The sequence below is a fragment of the Clarias gariepinus genome, chromosome 5 (assembly GCF_024256425.1).
Source record: "Clarias gariepinus isolate MV-2021 ecotype Netherlands chromosome 5, CGAR_prim_01v2, whole genome shotgun sequence".
Lineage (NCBI taxonomy): Eukaryota > Metazoa > Chordata > Actinopteri > Siluriformes > Clariidae > Clarias > Clarias gariepinus.
The window spans coordinates 26,713,269-26,734,564 of NC_071104.1; the positions used below are offsets into that span (position 1 = coordinate 26,713,269).

The 21,296-nt window shown below is 39.3% G+C and overlaps 1 protein-coding gene across 4 annotated transcripts in view; it reads right to left on the minus strand.

The window, feature by feature from the left end:
• Positions 1 to 301: 301 nt before the first annotated feature.
• Positions 302 to 21,296, minus strand: part of fign (fidgetin) — a 41,819-nt gene continuing 20,824 nt past the window's right edge. For 3 of the 4 annotated variants that reach the window (XM_053495744.1, XM_053495743.1, XM_053495745.1), the window contains one exon: positions 302 to 6,010. In XM_053495744.1, coding sequence (XP_053351719.1) covers positions 3,780 to 6,002 — 2,223 coding nt within the window. In that variant the 5' untranslated portion in view covers positions 6,003 to 6,010 and the 3' untranslated portion in view covers positions 302 to 3,779. Of the gene's footprint in view, positions 6,011 to 14,017; positions 14,093 to 21,296 lie in introns of those variants that run through there. The other variant, XM_053495746.1, reaches the window with a different exon arrangement.

A 21,296-nucleotide genomic window follows, 5' to 3' on the forward strand; every position in this document is an offset into this window, starting at 1 on the left:
AGATGTGAATTTATTTTAGGATATTTTTAGGCAAATAAAAAAAAGATAAATGTTTATTGTGCAGTGTATAGGTCTTTCTCAAGAATTCCTTTTCTCTCATTTCACCATTGCATTTTAATAAGCTTTTTCATACAACAAATGACTAGTAAATATATAGCCATGAGGCTTTTTTTCTGTGTACCATATTTTAATTATTTAAATTAATTTAATATGTAACAGGCAAAAAAAACAAACAAACACATACACTGTAATTTCAAAAACATGTTAATGATCTTTTATTATCCTTTGCCCCTATGAATACATGAAAATACATTTACGTTGACTGCAGTTATGGCAATACTGTACATACACACACATAGAAACATTATGTGGTGTTTTTCAAAATGTTATATTAACAATGTACATTAAGTACACATATGTGCGAGTGTAGCTCATGTACAAATACAAGATATGAAATGTAATTACATTTCATATAGAATTTCCATATATAAAATGCACTCTTTACACACTTAATAAGTGCACATACATACACGCACACACAGACATACACACATTCACATGCACACTACATTTCACAAAGGAGTAAAGCGATTTTAGTATAATCCAAAAGCTGAATCTGCATTTAGAGACCTTGAAGAAGACCTATACAGCCCACAATATCCTTTACCCATTGTGTTTTTTTCCTTTCTTGTAAGTAGATTTCAAAGTGTTTCAAAGTTACGACTGTGTGCAATATTCTTACCTCAACACTCTAGTGAGTCTCATCATTTTCCCAACTACTAAACTGCTCAGTGTAGGGACAGTCTTTCTGAGGTAGACTGCTCAAGTTCAAGGACAAGCTTTTTTTCCACTTTTATATTTTTATCCTTTTTTTAATTTTTTTTTTGCCTTTTATACAAATGCATGACATTCAAAAAAGACAGAACATAGGTACTACATGTGTGTATGTAGCAATGAGGTAGAAATGGTTTTAGAGAACAATGTCTGAAATAGAAAATTGATATGACAGCAACAACTAGAAGAGTGCAGAAGAATGCAGGAGAAAAAACACTTACAGAGACAGCAAAATCAACATGATTTTGAGATTGGTTTGTATAATAATAATAATAATACTTAGGAAAATGTGCTTTAAACCTTTCTATTGAATTTACCACTAATGTAGTCTTAAACTAAATCCTTTTGTAATCAGCAGTAATCAGGGGCTTCCACAAAAACCTCTACATCATGAAGGATCTGTCCAGTTTTCCGAGCGATGTTGCGGAAGTGAATGCTGGTGATTTATTCATACAGCAGAACGGTAATTAATGGTACAAAAGAATTATTCACAACATGAAAGAGTGGCTCTGGGCATCAGTGCAATTTGGCTTAAGTACGCACAATACTTTACTATTCTGGATGTTACATGTTAGAGATAATGTGGAAATCTACGTCACTGAACCAGAGCAGGGCAAACTGCTATTATGTGCCATAAATAATTTTTACAAAAGGTTGTGCATTGCCTTCATTTTGGAATCATCTGTTGAAGTAAATTGGTTATTTGCTTTGGTGCAAATAAGATGCATTCAAATGATAAACTTTAAATTAAAAGTGCATTTGATCAACTAGATGTTTACATTTACTATAATGACCGGACTTCACCAAACGGTTTTCTACTGAACAGACACCAAATATGCTTGACTTAAGTTTCCTCTTAATCGCGTTATTGAGAATGGTCAAATAAATGACATTTTACAGCTGCTAAATACACTAAGAAGATGTCTATCATAAAATGGATGACTGTTTGCACATGGATGTACATGTAGTGGAAAAAATATTAGATCCAGCCATTAAGCACCATTGACAAGAAAAAATACTGCAGTATTAAAGTAAAGAGGGACTATGCCAACATTTGAGAATGCTCGACATCCTCAATAGCATTATGTAGTGGATGCATGCAGTAAGGGCCCAGGATAAACGCTGAGGGGGTAAAGGAAACAGGACAGCCATCCTCTGAGCATCTGCAGGATTCTTCTTCAGTGCTGTACATTGGCAGCGCTGCGCCACTCCACTTACTAGTGCTTCACAAAATGGCAAACATGAAATGCTCACGGGATAAAAGGGTGGGGGTGGGAGGGAGTAAACAAACAAACAAACACAAACATACATTCAACACAAGGCCTTCTTTGACTTTTCCTCATGTGCTGTAAACACAGGTGCAAGCTTGTCTCCAGTGCCCCCAGTGGTACTGGCCAATCATGTGACTAGCGTTGAGTGTTAGTAAAGAAAAAAGCTGCCAACTGTAGAAACAGGAAAACCAAAAGGGGAGCGCAGTGACTGGAGAACCATGCCCTCTGACTGCAACACAAAACCCATGGAGCATGTGTATAGAGGAAGGTTGCTCTATGTACTGTGAGAAGAAAATTGCACAGACAGTGTCAGTCATATTTTTTGATTCTTTTGAGCAGCTATTTCTATAAGCAGGCTTTCTTCTTGTTGACTGAGCCTACAGATTTTTGAACGGCAAGCTAGCCTCTTTAATTTTTGTTCCAAAAGAAAACAGTGATGAACTGAGGTAGAAAAGAACACAGGTTACACATGATCCTTCAGGATTGTTACATGAATGAAACACAGCAGCAGAACAGGGTTAAAACAATAATTACAAATAACCAAAGTGTTTTATTCCCTAAATATAATATGTGGTGGTCTTTGTAAAAGTTTTGGTTCACCTGCAATGATTCTGTCTTTTCTCTTCATTGATTACATACATGAACATCTATTTCACAAAATGTAAATAGTGTGGTCCCCTGCAACGTCTCATTTTTAGCTAAGGCTTCGAATTAACCTTTGATACATATGCACTATAGAGCGAGCACTGTGCTATGCATGAGGACGGGTGCTGTTTTTTAAAACTGCCACAATTCAGAATTCTTCATCGTTCATCCCTCTGATTTAAGCTACTCACAAGGAAATTTATATTTAATTTTAACTTCAATACTTGATTAAAAAAATAATAAAAAGGAAAAAAGATAAACACATTTTTCCCAAACAGTCCAGAGTTTATCTGGTTACATTCATAGTCATATCCTTGTCATGTTTTAATCATTTGAGGTGAGACTTTCAACTTAATGCAAATCAAGATCCAAAGCCAATATGTAGTGCTTTGACACAATTGTTTGAGGTACTATACAAATCACAATCACATTCCTGAGTTTTTGAAGAAAATTAAGAGGCAAACGAAGTCCATAAATTAGGGCCCAGATTACAAATGCCACAAGAAATTCTTATGCCCATAAAGGGCCTACAGATCAGACTCAGTTGAGGAATATGGTTGTTTTCTGTTTTTTTTTTTTTTTTTTTAGTCTCAGGTTAAAGCTTTTTATATTAGCACATGCCACCAATGTAAATTGTGAGGCAAAACAACCAAAAACATACAAAATCATAAAGCACCACTTTAGGCACTTAATAGCAACAAAATCTCAAAAACAGCAGAATGATATATACAGACAATGTAGTTTGTCTTTGTGGTAATTTAGTGACAGTGCACTTCAGCAAGTGACACTTAAGTTTAGCGGTGTTCGGCCAAATTGTGCACTTTCTGTTAGACTTTGTGCAAAGGGCTTTATATGGACTTAAGCAAAGCTATCCATTATTCAGGCCTTTCAGAGTTTCATCACAGATGTTATTTAAGGTCATTAGTAATACCCCCCTTTAATACTGTGTGTTTCACCCAAAGAATTCTGAATTGTATCCTCTCCTTACAGGAGTAGAAGTCACCCTTTATGGCCCTTTAAACCCTCATTTCACTGACTACAGCCAAACATTTTGTTCCACTCAGTATAAGTGTCCAGTTCTTTCTGTGATATGCTGGGTTGGATTTTGCAAAAGACATTTTCAAAGTCCTGGTAAGATAGTGGCCTCATCTGCCCTGGTATGATTCCAGACAGTTCTGTGCCAGGCATGCTGTGCAAGGGTCCAACAATGGCCTCCTGGCAAAGTCGAACCAGGTCCAACCCCGAGAATCCCTCTGTCCGCTGAACAAGCAGCGCCACCTCTTTGTCACTGAGGCAGTAGTTGTGCTGCGAGAGCACCTGACTGATGAGCTGGTGTCGTGCCGAAGTGTCTGGGAGTGGGATGAGCAACCTCTTAACAAAGTACCTACGCAGAGCTTCATCTATTTCCTCAGGCTTGCTAGTGGAGCAGATGACCAAGACATGGTCCTCTGTTGAGCTGAGCACTCCATCCAATTGTAGGAGAAGTTCACTCTTGATACGATTTACTGGGCTTTCCTCACTTAGCTGTGGTGACAACAAGAGATCTACATCACTAACAAATATTACTGAAGGTTGCCGGCAACGAGCTACAAGAAATGAGGCCTGCACCACTTTCTCCCCCTCGCCAAGCCATTTACTAACCAGTGCTGATCCACTGAGCTGGAGGAATGCAGCACCAAGCTGGCTGGCCACACAACGTGCCAGCAATGTCCGCCCAGTGCCTTGAGGTCCAAAGAAAAGGATGCTCCGTGGTAATGGTGCCAGGCCACTGAACATATCAGGCCTCAGGATGGGCCACAAAACCTCCTCTTTAATAGTGGATTTGACCAGCTCTAGTCCTACAATGTCACTCCAGTCTATAGGGGGCATCTGCTGGAGGACCTCCGTTGTGACCATCTCCACCAGGCTGGAGTCACTATTTTTCAGCTGCTCCTCAGCCAGGTGGCCACTTGAGGGAACTGTGCCGATGGAATGTGGCAAGTGCTGCCTGTGCTCCTCATTGTGCTCGTTTATAACAGGTGAACTGAATTTCCCGAAAGACTCACCCGATCGCACTGACCCCATAGAACCTTTGGATGCTCCGTAAGATGGAGGGGTGATGGCTCTGCCAGACTGACTGCTGAATTTACGCTGTTGATCTGAGGACATTGGCTGTTTTGTAGGCTTAAATGGCAAAGACGAGGTGTCAGCACTTCTGTCAAATCCGTTCCCTCTGCTTGAGTCAGCAAGGTTACTATCTGGCATTCTGTACATAGGGCTTTGAGTTGAGCGCTGTTGGTTGTAACTGAAATTTCCATAACTGGAGTCCATGTCTCCTTGTCCTGTCATGTAAAAAGCTTTTCTTTTCAGTGAGTTGGCTGAGCTGCCATTCAAAGGAGTTGGTGCAATAGGTGCATGGCTATGGGACTGGTAGGAATAGCCGGGAATGGTAGAGGGGGGTAGTGGAGTGGGAGCTGCAATGCCTGAGGGCAAGTAGGCTGAAGGAGCAGGTGCTCCTCCAGGGCTGTAGCCTGGAGCAACAGAAGCCTGGGGGGGATACCCTGTAGGAGGGTAGTTATAACTGGAGAGGTTAGGTGAACCTGCATTATAGCTAGGCACCAGTGTTGGAGGAGGAGGAGGAGGGGGTGGAGGAGGCTGAAGGAGCCCGCTGCTGTGCAAAGGGGAGGGATGTGGGGAGGGCAGGGCTGGGGTGCTTTGCCCCCCACTATAGGTGGAATGCAGATAAGTGCCATTGTAGCCACTTGCAAACTCCTGAGAAGGGATCCCCGAGTGCAGGGCAGCAGGTGTGTGGCTCCCACAACTGCTACTGGAGTAGCTGGGTTCACTCAGGCTGCTTGCCACCACTGATGAGCTGCCAATGTTGGCTGCACTGTCCGCTGGTGGCAAAGCGGCTGGCACTACAGCCTTGCTTGAAGATATCACATCTGCAGTGCAGTTCATAGGGTAGATGCCCTCTTGCCATACTTCGCTTTCAGATTTGCGCCCGTTCAGGAGTCCTGGGGCACTCTCTGAATATGAGCACAGGAGTGCCCTCTCACTGGGACCCTCCAAAATCCCAGAATACTTCTCAGCATATTTCTTCAGGAGGTTGGAGGCAGTCAGGGCAGAGATGTCATCGTTGGCCCAGGCATACTGGTAGGTCCTCTGCAGGTGCCCACGATATGCCTCGGCTTTATGCGCTGGGGAGCGGGTTGTGGAGGAGATGTCGAAGTGCTGCTCTGCCCACTGTGCATGCTCTGGGGTCCACTGCATCTTTAAGCCTAAATAACCCAAAACACACAAAACAAACACCAATGTCAGAAACATGATAAATAAGGTACAGAGAGAACAGGATCAGCAAAGGCCTCAGTTTTGTGAAACTCTGCAGAATCAATGATCCAATACATGATTGCTTTTAAACAGAAAGAGGAAAAAAAAAACAGCAAGAGCAACACAAAATATTACTTTCCATTTCCTACTCTGCAGCTCACCTCGAGTGCAGGCTACATATCACAGGCCCTGCTGACAGTTAGTATCATAGGAGCAGTGCGGATTTGGGCACCAGCACCTGGTTAGCACAGTATAATGCACCTTGCACAGACCGGGGTGACACAGACATCGCAGGTCACTCTATAATCCAACTCTCATCTAAAGCAGTTCCAGACAGTTTCAAATCTGCTTGGAGGAGTGCAGCAAAGCAATCTCCCAGGCAGCGCTCTGCTGCTTTCATCACACAAACCCCACAGCATGGCATGAATTACAACAGCTCTCTGTCTGCCTGCTGCCTCCTAGAGCACTGCTGGCTGGAAAAGAGGAAAAAACATGCCTCTCTTGTCTTTTCTTTCTCTTTCTGGCTCGCTTGCTTTCTCTCTCTCTCTCTCTCTCTCGTCATGTTTGCCTGCCTAACTCTCTTCTCTTTCCAACTTCTCTCTTTTATTGCCCCAGGGCTCAAAAGCCACCATCAAGTTTAATCCCAAACTCCATCTGCAAACACAAGTAGTTACATATGCTGTCATCTTACACTCAGCATGGGATTATCAAAGAGGCATTTACTCAAAAAACCAATGGGATGTCACTAGTGGTTCACATACAATCTCTCTCTCTCTCACTCACACACACACACACACACACTACTGATGAGAGATCGCTGTGCTGTGTATTGTTGTAGGCTAACAAACTGGACTAAGCTCAACCGCCACACACACACACACACACACACACACACACACACACACACACACACACACACACACACAAGACAAAACAAAAGCAAACTGTGCAAAAGCAAAAGTGTTCATAAAATTCTTTTGTTGTATAAATTCTACAAACCTAATCGAAGACATAATACTGCCCTCTGTAAATATTAACATAAAGATCAGATCAAGCATCACCCATTAATGCCACTGAATATTTTAGAATAAATTACATAGAATAACCTGGTAACCCGAATACACAGTATAATACTGATAAATTATAGTGTTATATACAGAACAGGTGTTTTAGTGCAAGGACACAGCATTTTTTTTATACTAGCACTGAGATAAGTGGTGTCCCCAACCACCATCTTATCAGCAACCTGCCCAAACAGTTCAAACACACACACACACACCACTAATTAGCAGAATAATGCTGTGCTAATTGTGTTCATTTAAAAGGATTTACTCAAAGAGGATGAGTACTATGACTTCCTGTCAGGCCTGTGAGCAAATGACTAAGAAACGCTTAAGAGGATGAACAGCATCATTCTGCATCCATACCAGGAAGTCTACTATTTACATCAGCAGTAAAAACTCCAAAATTATCCTAGGACACTGTATATCCAATTAGTCACACTGTTTGAGATTATGCAAAAATGACAGCAACGCGTTAAGCCGTTTGCGGATGACTGGTTTTGATTTGCGATTATGTAGTAGTAATAGCATTTTAACATCCTAAACCACAGCATTAGGCATTGAGCTATGCTTAATGCCTGTTTACTGCTTTGGCACATCTGGTATTCCCAGAGCAATCCATTTGAGATGCATGTAAAGGTTTATCCTTGATATAATGTATGTACACCAAGTGGAGAACATAAAGTATATTTTCCTCATTTCTTTGTGTCTACTAAACACTATATTAAAACAAACAAACAAACAAACAAAAACTCCATAACCTGTCTGGCGTTGTTAAAAACTACCTTGGGAATTAAATGGCCGGGTTATATCGAAGTATCTGTACATTTAATACATAATACTGTACATGTATTACTCATCCTTCATGTTCAATATATATATATATAAAAGCTCAAACCAATCTGGTCATTCTCTTCTGACCTCTCATCAGTACATGGCTGCTACTAACTGAACCTTTTTTTTTTGGTGTATGTGTGTGTGTGTGTGTGTGTGAGAGCACTAAAGACTGTTGCGTGAAATCTTTAGATCATCACCAAAATTACTGACATTTTTTCCATTCCTAATGTGAACATTATCTAAATCTCTTGACCTAGATCTGCATGCTTTTATGCATTGTGCTGCCGCTACATGATTCTATGATAATTGATAATTGAATGAATGTGCATGCCAGGTGATTTATAAGGGGCGTTGGGTCAAGTCAAACTGGGACTTTGGATTGTGCAGAATAACAGGACACAGTTATGAGATGAAAAACTACAAACTACCTTAATTTCTCCATATAACCTCTTGCTATTCTATTGCACTTATCCCAGTGTTTCACTAGTGCTTGGGTAACATCAAGGTAGAAAGTTTTCTCAGTATGCCAGAGCCATAATATACCAAAGTTACCAGGACCACAAACTCCCTTAATGACCAAAATGTGGAAATCGCTTGAAGAGAAGTCAGTTCCTATAATGTGCAAGTGAAATTCATTATGATTGTGTCTACAGACGAATGCATGTCTTCTGCAAGGTGACTACAAATTATGTCAGTTTTAAAGAATCAGGTGCTCTAATCGCTGATTGTTCACCTGAAAAATAGCATTTTACTGTGTCCAATATTTTTCTACTGTTTTATTAAGTCCCAGTTTGACAGGAACACCCCTGTCACACCTGTAACAATAACTGCCCACAAACAAAATAAAAATCTGTAGATATTTATGTGTGCGCGTGTGTGTGTGTATATATATATATATATAATATACTGTATGCAAATAGGGCGTGGGTGATAACACTAGAACAGAGAGAAATTATGAAAGGCTGAAATCCCCTGCAGTATGCACAGAGGGATTTCGAGCAATATTCTATCTTCCCGTTCTAATGGCTTTTTATGAAGCGCACTACACACTAACAAAAGAGCAAATTCAGCTGTAGCTATTTAACAAGTCTAACAAATTACAAGGCTCTTACTGTCAAAAGGCAGGGATGCCTTTCTGAAAACCTTTAAAGCGTTTAAGTCTCTTAAATGAGACATCAAAGAGATTTAGTAACATGGATAACAGGGTTTGAAAAATACACTGTACTAAATGTCCTTTAAGTGACAATATTTATACACATATTCTTGTCATTCTAGCACAAAGTGAGTGCTGTAAAAGTAATGTGGTGCTTGGAATGATCAGAGAATCTTGCACAGTACATAACGATTGGGTGATTTGTAGCAGAGGACCTAATGAGACAATAAAGGGGGGAAAAATATCAAAATGGAATTTTAGTCCAGTAAAAATGACAGAAATATGGAGAGAGGTAGAGCCAGAAAAAAGGGTAGAGAGAGATGGGGGAGAGAAAGACAGAGTGAGAGGGAGCATGAGAGAGAGAGGGGGACTGCAGAAGATGAATCATCTCCAGTTTAGTTTTAGACTGCAGCTCCTCCGTGCTCTTCATGCTTCTCCAGCCTGCCTGCGAGCACGGTGACACTACAATAAATAACACAAGCACACAGACAAACCTATCTCAGTGGGAAATACAAAAATGTCACTCGTACCACTTTCATATGTCACACCCTGCCACTGTTCTGGGCTAGGAAATGAAGGGAGAGATCAAGTAGACAAGTTTGAATCTAATTAATGTGCACTGTCTAAAGAATCTGTTCAATTCTCATGTAATATATACACAAATGTATTCAGTTTGGATACAGGTCTTCAATATAAAGGCTTCTGGGTGTTTCAACATGTTTGCATCACGCACTGGCTGATGCACTGCAACAGTTCATTAGGACTCCATCTCAAGACACTGACAAAAAAAACTTTAAATTAGATGCAACAAGCAATGACTTGCTCACTTGCTTGCTCTCTAAGATGCAACTGGCATAATTAGTGCTTGTTTCATTAGAGAATGTCTGAGGGCCTCTGCTCGAATTCCACTCGCTGGCTCTCGACAAAAACCCTCTGTTTAATTTACCAGCGTCTGTGAGGCTACCTTTACAGTACGCCTGGCAAATCTTAGATTACACACGCCGTAAGAAGTCACTCAGCTGAAACGTATAAAGCAAAGCTGGAGGAATTGTCTGCTCAATGGATATGGCCTTATTAAGGCGGCTCTGACACTAAAGCTGTGTCCTTGCTCATTATGGCTAATAACAGGTGAGCAATATAAGGAAAACAGACTAAAATGTTTTAATTACATAATAGGAAGGAAATCATCTTGTGTGTAAATTATTACAAGCTAAAACCAACATTAATGCAGAAAGGGAAAAGCAGGCATGTGGTTTACACATTAATTGTATATCTACATGATTAAATATTCTCATCTTGCATCAGCCTTTACCAGCTGCGCTGTCTTCTTCAAGCCTGATGATAATTATGTGCGGTCCGTGCATGCGTCTAATAGGTGTGTTATTAGCAAGAGTGATCAACAGTAAACCCCTGGAGAGGAAGCTCTGTTACAGCGCACTGTTTAATTTCAGACACTGTGATCATGGCCAATGGAACAGAGAAGCTGACCTTTTTGGGAGCTATTAATCTGGCTAGCCTTGGCCGATTTTAAGCAAACAGCGGTGCGCCCGCACTATGTCTGTCCAATTTCCCAGTGCGTAAATTGGACTGCCGCTTGCACAATTCTCTATTCATTACTGCGCAGCTGAAAGGAAGCATAGAGGTGGTGGAGTGGTTTCCCCCCCTCTTTTTTTTTTTTTTTGCTGCTTATATATGTGTGTGTGTATGAGAGTGTATGAACATGCAATGGCTTTCAGCAGAATTCCCAAGCTCTCTCTTTCTCTCCCTCACTTTCTTCTGCTTTTAGGGTGCTGCTGTGCTTGGGGGATGGGACTTCTTTAGGAGCAAGCTGTTGTAATTGAAGCGTGGCCTAATCAGACTCATTACCATTTTGGCCAATTTGCACCACCAAAGATGCTTATTAGGTAACTGTGTTTGATAAAACGCTCTTTAGAAAGCTAACTGTAATGAGCTCTTTAGAGTCAGGTCCGAGCATGATTATGCCAGTGGAAGTGTTTGGCTGGGCTCATGCAGACGCTTACATTTAGTCATGTACAATGTCATAATTAAGCTACACAACCTGCCTTCTATAGCACACAATGAACACGACTGCAACCGGAGAAACTCTGAGAAATATTTATAATTACTGATCATTACGGCCCAGGGATTTTTTATCTGTGCATGTAAACATAGCCTAATTATGGGAGCCTCTTTCTTTCACAATGTGCACACAGCACACATGGCCTGACAAGCGTGCAAATACTGTGGACAGACATTAATTACATTCATAAATAAAAACAACCTCATATTCTTCTAATGCACTGTCAAGATACATTTCTTTCTCTCTCTCTCTCTTTCTCTCCCCCTCTCTCTTTCTCTCTGTACCTCCGTTCTTTTTAGGTTGAGCGGGTGAGATACAGTTGTAATTCAATCTCTGCTGGTATTCGTTATAGCAACAGTAGCCCATTCATCTTACATATCAGTTTAAAACCACTTAAAGTCAATTTAGAAATCCATGTCCCGCTCATTCAGATGGGTGCAAGAGACCAGAGGTCACTATTACGCTCCTAATATAGCCAAGAATTTCAGTTAATGTCCTTTTCCCTGTTTCACAACACACCATGGAGATGACAGAGAGATACGATTTAAACCAGAACCATGAAACAAACAGTGAGTGGAGGGGAAAAAAAGACAACATACCTGCATCATCCTACCTCCAAGGTACTTCAGAGTAATTTAATTAAGCTTTCTAAACACAATTAATCAACTAATTAGCCTTAAATGCATGTCACGGGACGAAGTCCAAATCATTTAGTGACTTAGCTAATTGTGATCATGAGCTACCCTTTGCGAGAAAAATTATAATGATTTAAAGCTTCATAAACACTTTCAATGTTTTTTTTTTTTTTTTTTAAAGTTGGACAAAACACCAGAATTTGAGTCAATTGATATAGAATCTAGAGAGAAATTTTAAATATCTAGCAACATCTGTTTAACTAGAAATAAATTTGATTTTTAACAAAAGAACTATCATACATACAATTAGCCACTGTATTCATTTGTTCATCTTCAGTACACACTTCATCTCAGGCAGGGTTGCTGATGATCTAAAGCCAATTCCAGAAACACTTGGTGTGAGGTGAGAATTCACCCTTGATGTTAATGCCAGCTCATCACAAGCTATGTGTACTCACACACTCACACACTTGTACACTCATGCACAACTGCGGCAATTTTAAACTACCAATACATCTTCCAAAATGGGGTGGCTTGGGTTCCTCCAGGGTCTTTGGTCTCCCCAAAAATACCCACACAGAGAGAACAGGAACAATATCACAGATACAGAAATCCATATTAAAGGTGTAAGTTGTAAGGTGGAAATACTACTGTGCATTTGTGTTGCCCCATATATTATTCATCCAGTCATCATCTATACTGTTTATCCTGTGTAGGGTCGCAGGGGACCTGGAGCCTATCCCAAGAAACTTAGGGCACTTTCACCCTAGGTGCGATTGATTTGTACTGTGGCCAGGAATGACTGTTTTCCTTTTCCCATTTACGCACTGTCCAATGTTCACCTCATTATTTTTCTTAGTACATGGTTACAGGTGGGTGGCAGTATGCACCTAGTCGGCTTGCGAGCCACCGTTAACCACCAAGAGAAGAGAATAAAGTCAATTTTCACATTATGCCTAATACTATTCATATTTAAAAAAAAAAAAAAAAAAAAAAAAAGATTGTTGAGCAATACTCTCACACGCCTTTATACTATGGTTGTGTAAGTCAGAGAATAAAATTGTTGCATGCTATGCACACACTGAGATTTTAAAGGAGTTCAAGTCAAGATTTCGTGTCAATTGTTCTCGGAACCGATCTCAGGGCCTTAATGTGAAAACACCCTTAGGGCACAAGGCATCATGCCAACCCATCACAAGGCAAAAGCACACATGGGCAATTTGGAGGTGCATATGTCTACGGACTGTCGGAGGAAAACGGAGTACCCATCAGGCATGGGGAGAACATGCAATCTCCATACACATGGAACCAGAGACCAGATTCAAACTCCAACCCTGTAGGTGTGAGGGGACAGTTCCTATAAGCCATGGTGCCATTATACCATACAGATATCCTCAATGCAAGTGCTGTCTGCGTTCCTGCAACATGATTTCGCAGACCGTGTGTCAAGCTGTGCAAACTTTCGTCCACTCCAAAATCTGCACCAGCTTGCCTTGCGCAGAGAGCTCGCCTACATGAACGCCTCTGATTGCAATGATTATGTAGTAAATTGGTCAATGTCAGTAATTTGCAGTTTGACTGTTACAGCTTTACGCTAGTTATTCTGTACAGCGGTTAAGTGGCGTCATCCAGCTGTCTGCACTTGACTACTGTAATTAGCATAGAACACACACCATGGGCTACATTACCATTAAGCACTGCTAATCTTTTAAAAGAGCCTTTAAGTTCTTCGGCATTATTTCTTCCTTTAAAGTGATTTTATTAGCTTTTAAAATATTTTTAGAACTTAAATTTAAGGAGTTTAAGAGTTATCTCTTTAAGAGGAAATGTACTGTTGCATGGTGGTGAAGCCCCTCAGCAAACTGATACATCTCCACTAAACATATACTGTATATAATAGTCACTGACTTTTAATTCCCTCAGACAATTACAGATTTGTGGCATTAATCTGATGCAACGTTAAATTCATCCTCAAGCCTAAAATTCACTAGCATTTATATCATTTAGTACAATGCAAACATGTTAAGTAGATGAAAGCATGATTTCTCATTTGGAGTACTCCTCGTCTAATTAGTCTTGCACTGATTAAATGAAACACAAATAGTGGTATGTCAGTGTACTCGGCATAGTAAAACTTTTTTTTTCCCCCACTGGAAATGCCATTCTTTTCATATAGCGTGTTCTGTGCTCACATTTTCTGTGCTTAGATTTCAGTATTTTTCATCTTCAGCAGGTTCGCAGAGGACAGCCATCTCCAAGGTGTTGTTGAAATTTTCTGAAGCTTTTGACGTTTGCTTCTGAGTGTTTTCCAAGGAAAGCATCTGTTTTTGTCCTACAGATCAAAAAAAAAAAAAAAAAAAAGATAAAAAAAAAATCTCATGCTATCTGATTTAAGTTATAATTTAAGGGTATGGATTACCTCTAAAAGAAAAGGAGTAGTAAATTCCGGTTTTCTTACGTTCTCCAGACTGGTTGTGTAGACTAAAAGGCTTAACAACATGTTGCAGGCTGAGTTTTAAACGTACACTTGCTTATAGCTCAGTCAGTTTAAGCTGTCAGTTAGACACGTCCGTGCACTGGTGTACGCGAAGAGAGAAACTGGAGAAGGTTAATAAGGTGATTTACTTCTAATGTGCCATCTGCTTTTGTCTCAGCAGCACCGTCAGCACGCTACAACTTAACTCCCCATATGCAAGCTTCCATCTCGGAGCGACGGCGTCTGTGACAGCGTGTCACTTTTATAGCTAACAGTCAGTATCTAAAGACGAGCACACACTGGGCCAGGAGACGTTTGGCAAAGAGAGAGAGGCAGGAGGCCAAAAGCCAGCAGTAATGGGAGGTGAATTTATACAGGGCACTTATCTTTAATATAACTGGCATGTCAGTCAAGCATCCAGTTTCCGGAAGACGAGGCCACTCTTTCTAACTCGGCGTAATATTCATGACTGCTCTGTGAGGGAAGGCCAGCTGTGACAGAGCTGTAATCAGTTCAATCTGCTAAACACTGATTATGCCTCTCAAAGCTACACTGATACGATGCTCTTCTCTTCTCTCCTTGTGTTCTCCTAGCCCGCCCCTCCTCTTCTCATCTTCTCCACATCTTATTTTCACCAATATAGTCAAAAACACATTGCGGCATCATTTAACAAATTATTATATAAGTAAATGTTTAAAAAACAGGAATTCGAATCCCCTGACTATGGATCATGTTATGCAAAGTAACTTATGTTTTTGTTCTGTCAATGAGGAAACGAATCCAGCAACATATGTTGCATTTTACCTACCAAATCAGACCATAAAGGATCTCATCATTCTATAAAATCTGTTATTTTTTTCTTCTTATGGTCTATATACTTTGTAATGCACTCTATCTCTTCATCCATCACTCCAAAGCCACTGAGCTAATTATTTAGCCAATAAGCGCACCACGACGCACATTACGCCAACGTTTTTATAAATCATTGCACATGATTCGCTTTCTGATATTAAGTGGCTGGTAAGTACAGTGGATACATCATATTTCAAGGGTGGACAATATACGTGAACATGACAGCAGGGAGAATAATGGCCATCCATTATCTTATATTGCTTGCAATAATAATTTTCATGGCCCTCGTTTTCTGAAGGGTCCATCACATGCTTAGCGCAACGACTTTCCTACGTAATCCAAAATGGATCTTTAAAGGTCATTAGCAGAAGTGAGGTAACAGAGAGACGTTTCACTGCACCTTCCCTACGTCTTTCCTTCCCTCGCTTGTTTATCCCTTGTGTCTCTTCACGTCCAAAAACAAGGAGCACACACTTAGAACTAGGCACGATTTATACATGAACAATAATGAAACGGTATTTTATGTGGGATTTTTTTGTTACCTGTCAGATGTTTTTAAGCAGCTGTGTATTGTGTAAGTCACACTAGCAATCGCATGTGTGCCGAACCTGATCCTCACCCCTTGAGTCAGTGAATCCTTTCAATCTAAGATGAGATTTACTGCTGTCTCCTCCTGCAGATCAGTGTTAGGATCTGCAAATTGTTCAAGTTACAACCAAGATTTATCCGTTCACATTACAGTCAGTATCCTTTTTTTTAATACATTACATGCTTTTCCTCTATATGCCATATACATATTTGCATGTACTGTATGCTGAAAATAATGAACACTCCATGGATCAAAGAAGCACTTCAGTTATGACCAAGATTCTCACCTCTCCCATTCAATGTTTAATTGTTTAAATCAGCAAATCTTTGGGTATGGCTGTGATGTGCTCCTCTCTCAGTAGAGTTCAATGATTTTCATTCATGCTTTCCAGCCTTTTCAGTGCATACAGTATTATTCCATGTATGCTGTGTAAAAAAAGAATTCCTATATTTTATTTCTATTTTATTGCATAAAATAACACAAGTTATAAGCAATTGTGGTATTATAGGGCTGCAGGATTAACCTGCACCTTTAGAAGACAGTGCAATTAAACAATCTGGTGAAGGAAACAGAATGAAACATTTAACTGAATATATATAAATCTTAAAACACTGAAAAGACTGCAGCAAAGTTTTACATACTATTCTTTTGTGTGTATGCTTAAAAGTGCTATGCAAATAAATGAAGAAATATGTGCTTGCACTTTACTTCACACATCAAAAAATGTGGTCAATATGGACCAATAAAAATATTTTTTTCAACATTTCCTAATGCTCCTAATCCTGATTCATACAACACATTTTACTATATAACTTTCATTCTGTATAAAAAGCAAAAAAACATTTAAACCGGTCTAGGACAAGTGAATATTTGGTAAAAAAAAAAAAAGCGAATAACACAGCTGTCTAAATATGAGCCTCAGCTTAGATAAATTGCAGACAGTAAAGTGGTCTATCACATACAGCATGTGTAATTTCTAAGCAGGACAAAGTCTTCAAAAGTGAAAGGGTAGAGGCCTGTAGGCAGTTACCAGTCTTTCATTTTTACCTCCGAAATAAACAGCATACTTTAGAACAAAAAAAAAGGAGTCAGAGAGAGAAAGAGAGCGAGAGAGGGAGGGAGAGCGAGAGAGCGAGAGAAATTCATATTCACTATTATAGAAAATAAAGTGATTGAAAAAATGAGTAAAGAAATAATGCATGAGGCTGCTTCATGGCAAATATAGGGGTATAGGGACAGATCTTGGATCAACAAGTCAGAGCATTAGCACTACAAACACACTCATGAAAATGTTTCTTTTGTACATAACCAAGGTACTGTGGGAGGAACTGTGTTGTGAGGAGCACTTGACCTTGTTCATAATAAAGTCCTCTGAAACTACATAAAAAATTACCTATTGAATATGGACACAAAGTTCCTTTCAACCATTTGTAAATGCTTTGAATTTAGCGAACAAATTCAACATTTTTAAACTAAATGTCCAAGCCTTGGTAATTTAATTTCAATAGAGGAATCAGATATGCTGAAGTGGAGCGTCTTTTCCAAGGACAGAGAATGGTCAGAGGCACTGTGAATGAAAAATATCTTTATTTGGTCTTCTGTAAAGGGAAGGAGGCACAGGCAGCAGACAAAGGCAAATCTACACTCCTTTCCATGTTGATCAACTCCTGCTAAAACATTTTAAATAGCAAAGAACTAAAAAAGAAAGGTCTTTCTGATAATAACCAATTAAAATGTTTAACAAGATGTTCTTTGTGTACAACATCTTCACTAGAAGTAATAGTATTTGGGGAAAAAAAAAAGAAAAAAAAAAAGCCTCGGCTAAAATGATTCACTCCAATAAATTACTATGACAAAGAACTAGGCAGGGCACAATACCACTTTCAATACTGAGAGTGAAACTTTGAATATCAACAATTTTTTTGACTACTAAGATGGCCATCTAAATTGAACAGACTTGTCCAAAAACTGCTTTCCTGCAGGACAAAATACACAGCCATCAGCATGACACAAACCGAGCTTTATATATATATATATATATATATAAAATTTAAAACTATGCAGCACTGCTGCGATGAGGTTAAACAAAAGAAGGTTAGGCATCACTAAAGACATCACCTTTAATTTCTGCTTCAGATCTGTATAATTATTTTATAATCTTCATGCAATTAACAAAAGACCATTAATAAACCTGCTGCTAAACTGCTGAGAATTGGACTAATTCCAGTGACTTCCCTACTGATAGACTATCATACTGCCCCAATTTGAAAAAAATCTGAACTATATACAAAGCTATAACTGAAACTGAATCTAACATGTATCAATACTCCAACAAAAATGTTGTGCAACTAAAAGATTCAAAAACTCACCCAAAATCTACGTATGCAATTTTAAGTTGAAATCTATCATACAGATGAAATGGAACATCTCCACACTTAAATCTTAACTGATGTAGAGATGTAAATTAATAATATGCAAATCACTAAAAACTAATGCTTTAGGTCTTTCAATATCGTTAAGAAATTGTACAACCCCGACAGCTAATCTGCAAGAGCCCACATTGCCAAACAACATTAAATGTTGTTCTTGAAAAGAAACTGTAATACAACACTCTGCTAAGCCTTAGAGATGCCATGTTCGGGCTTCGCTGCCGGCAAATGCACACTTGCGAGCTTTCCTGTCCGTGAGTGGCGAGAGAGTGTGAAAGTGATCTATTGGTAAGACTTGCATGAAGCTGAACTCGTTTTGGCTAGCGAGCGTCCAGTGCTGGCTCGAGTTTTCCGGCAGATCAGAGCAGGCAGCTTGTGTTCCGCTGGTGCATATGAAAGTAAGCTGGCCTGGACTCAAACTCTCCCCGCAGTCAGCATGTTGAATAATGTATCTCGAGGTGTCACGAGGGCCTCTGCAGCCTTTTCTGAGCCAGATTTAAATGTTTACACTCAATTGAATTTAGCTATGATACAACCCCTCTACTACACACGCACACAAAAATAAACATGTAATATATAATAGGCACCTGATTTTTTTTTAATGGTACACATACTGTAGAGAGCGATCAGTGTAAATCAGCCTCTCATAAATGCAAAGTTTATTGTTGTTGTACTGAGTAATTTACTGTGTTTCTGCTGCGTGTCTAAATCAAATCAAATGTTTCCACTGATATGCTTTACAGGTCAGTAAGAACATTTGTCTAACTGGTGAGAAGCATGTATAGATATAATTCAATAAGCCATACTGGCTTGATCACATAATGTTACAGTACTGCTAAAAATCATAGAGAGAAACTGTTGGAGCTGTATGAATATTAGCATGCTTAAATGGGATCATGAGCTAAATCTAGGGCTTCAGAATAGATTTGTAGCTGATTGGTAGGGTAAGTGATAGGGATTAAAATCAACAGGGACATCCAACATCATCACGATACCTAGGCACTGGTTCGATTTGTATTCATTTAATATCGCAATATTGAGAATATTCCAATTAAAGTTTTTTTTTTTTTTTTACATATGTGTGTATTTTATTTTTTAAAAAGTCAGTGTGAAGATAAATGAATTGTCATACAAAGAATTACATTACATAACTGAATCCATTTCCCCCTCATCTCTAGGAAATATGCAAAACATATGTCTAATTGCCTAAACTAAGGAATCTAACGTTTTGAACTTTAATGCCTGTTCTCCAAAATATTTTTAAACACATCTTAAGTAAAATTTGAAAATAATAAAAAAAAAGATTATGATAAAGATAATTGTGAAAAAGCTTTAAATATCCAAAATCACAACTTTTCAGGAGATATGATCATAGTAGTTCACACATTTCTTACAATTTCAGCAACCCTGTGATGTGCATAGGACAGTGCCAAGCTTGGCACACTTTACATTTGCTGTAAATAAAAATAAAATATGAGTATTTTTCTGTCCTCTAGAACAGGGGATCTCAAACTTTTGTAGCCAGGAACCCTTTTAACAGTAAAATTAATTTACAGACCCGCTCAGTACAGATTTATTTTATGAACAAAATCCAAGTATTTAAATGTTAGGCTCATTATTTAAATGTGTGTGATTTTAGGTTTTGGCTCTTAATTGGAGCCATTTTAAATGGAGTGCATTTTAGTTCTGAACTTTCCACTGACAAAAAGCATTAGATCCAAGTCGATATTATTTATAGTCCTACTTGTTTTTGATTTTATTAAGGTTTGGATTTAAACCATGGTTTTCAAGTGACCAGTCAAATAGCATAATAACTATAAGAGCTTAATAGGAAATGTATTAATTATGGTAAAGCTGGGTTAAAAAAAAGATAAATTACAGACTCTCTGGTTACCCAAACCGCTCTTCGAGAACCACTGCTGTAAAATGAATTGGGTGTGGTCTGGTCAGGGCTGAAAAAAGAAATACAAGCTAGAAAGTTGAAAAGACAGAGTCTCCATCCTCCCATACAACACAACATTAAAAAAAAAAAAAAAACACAGCCTGATTTTTAGCAAACAGATATAATAACACACATCACACTAAATTCATCATAGCATTGTTAATGTACTTGCATGTCATCATTCAAATGCAAATTTAAACGTTCCAACCTTTCCACATAATCATAGATGATTTCAGAGCGGATGAGGCGCTGGTGTTGACAGTGCTGCCTGCACTGCCTAATAGCCCATGATGGCGTTCTGTCTGCCTAACACTCGACAGGCGAAAGAGACAAGTGTTTTACATTTGGCATTTTCTTATGCAAAGCAATAATTCACGGGGTCTCGGGCATATGCGCCGTGCCATTGTTCTGTCCAAATGATGCTCATTAAGGCATGACACCAGAGGCCAAAAGACTGGCGAGTCAGTGGAGAGCTCTAAAGCAAGCTAAGCACATTCACAGCCGTTGAAAAGGCCTGCTTCAGTCCTACAGACAGATTAAAGGTAAATTATTCTCTGTATCTCTAACAAACAAACAGAAAGTAATGTGATAAGACTTTTTGTCAATAAGTTGGAAGAATAAACCAGTATGGACAAATACATGTCGACATCAATATGTGGGAAGAATTTCAACTTTAGCCAGGAAATGTCTTAAAATCTAATGGCACATGAGTCAAGAGTCCAGGTGATTCTGAATTGAATCTGGAAGAGATCCAGTGTGGATGTCAGGTTATATTAACATTTTCTGCATTTTTGGATGTTTTTATCCAAGGCGTTACAGGTCAGTTATACAGATGATCAGCTGTGGATTTGGGGGTCTTCCTCAAGAGCCCAGCATTTGATTGCTGGCAGTCCTAAGATCTAATTTTAACAACCTGAGACCTGGGATTGTGGTTTGGCTAGGGTTAGCCTTTACATAAGCTTGAAGTCTAGGATTAGGGACTGTTACAAGTTAGCTATCACTTTCCTGGTATGCGGATGTTACACCAGGATAGTGGATTCTCTCTCTCTCTCTCGCTCATGCACACACTATGTCTCAAGAGATCACTTACACACTTCAAAAGAGAGGAGCCCAGGACTGCGACCTTTCTGCATGAAGCATCGTTGACCAAACTCTATTACGTCCCCAAAGGGCTCGGTCCCAA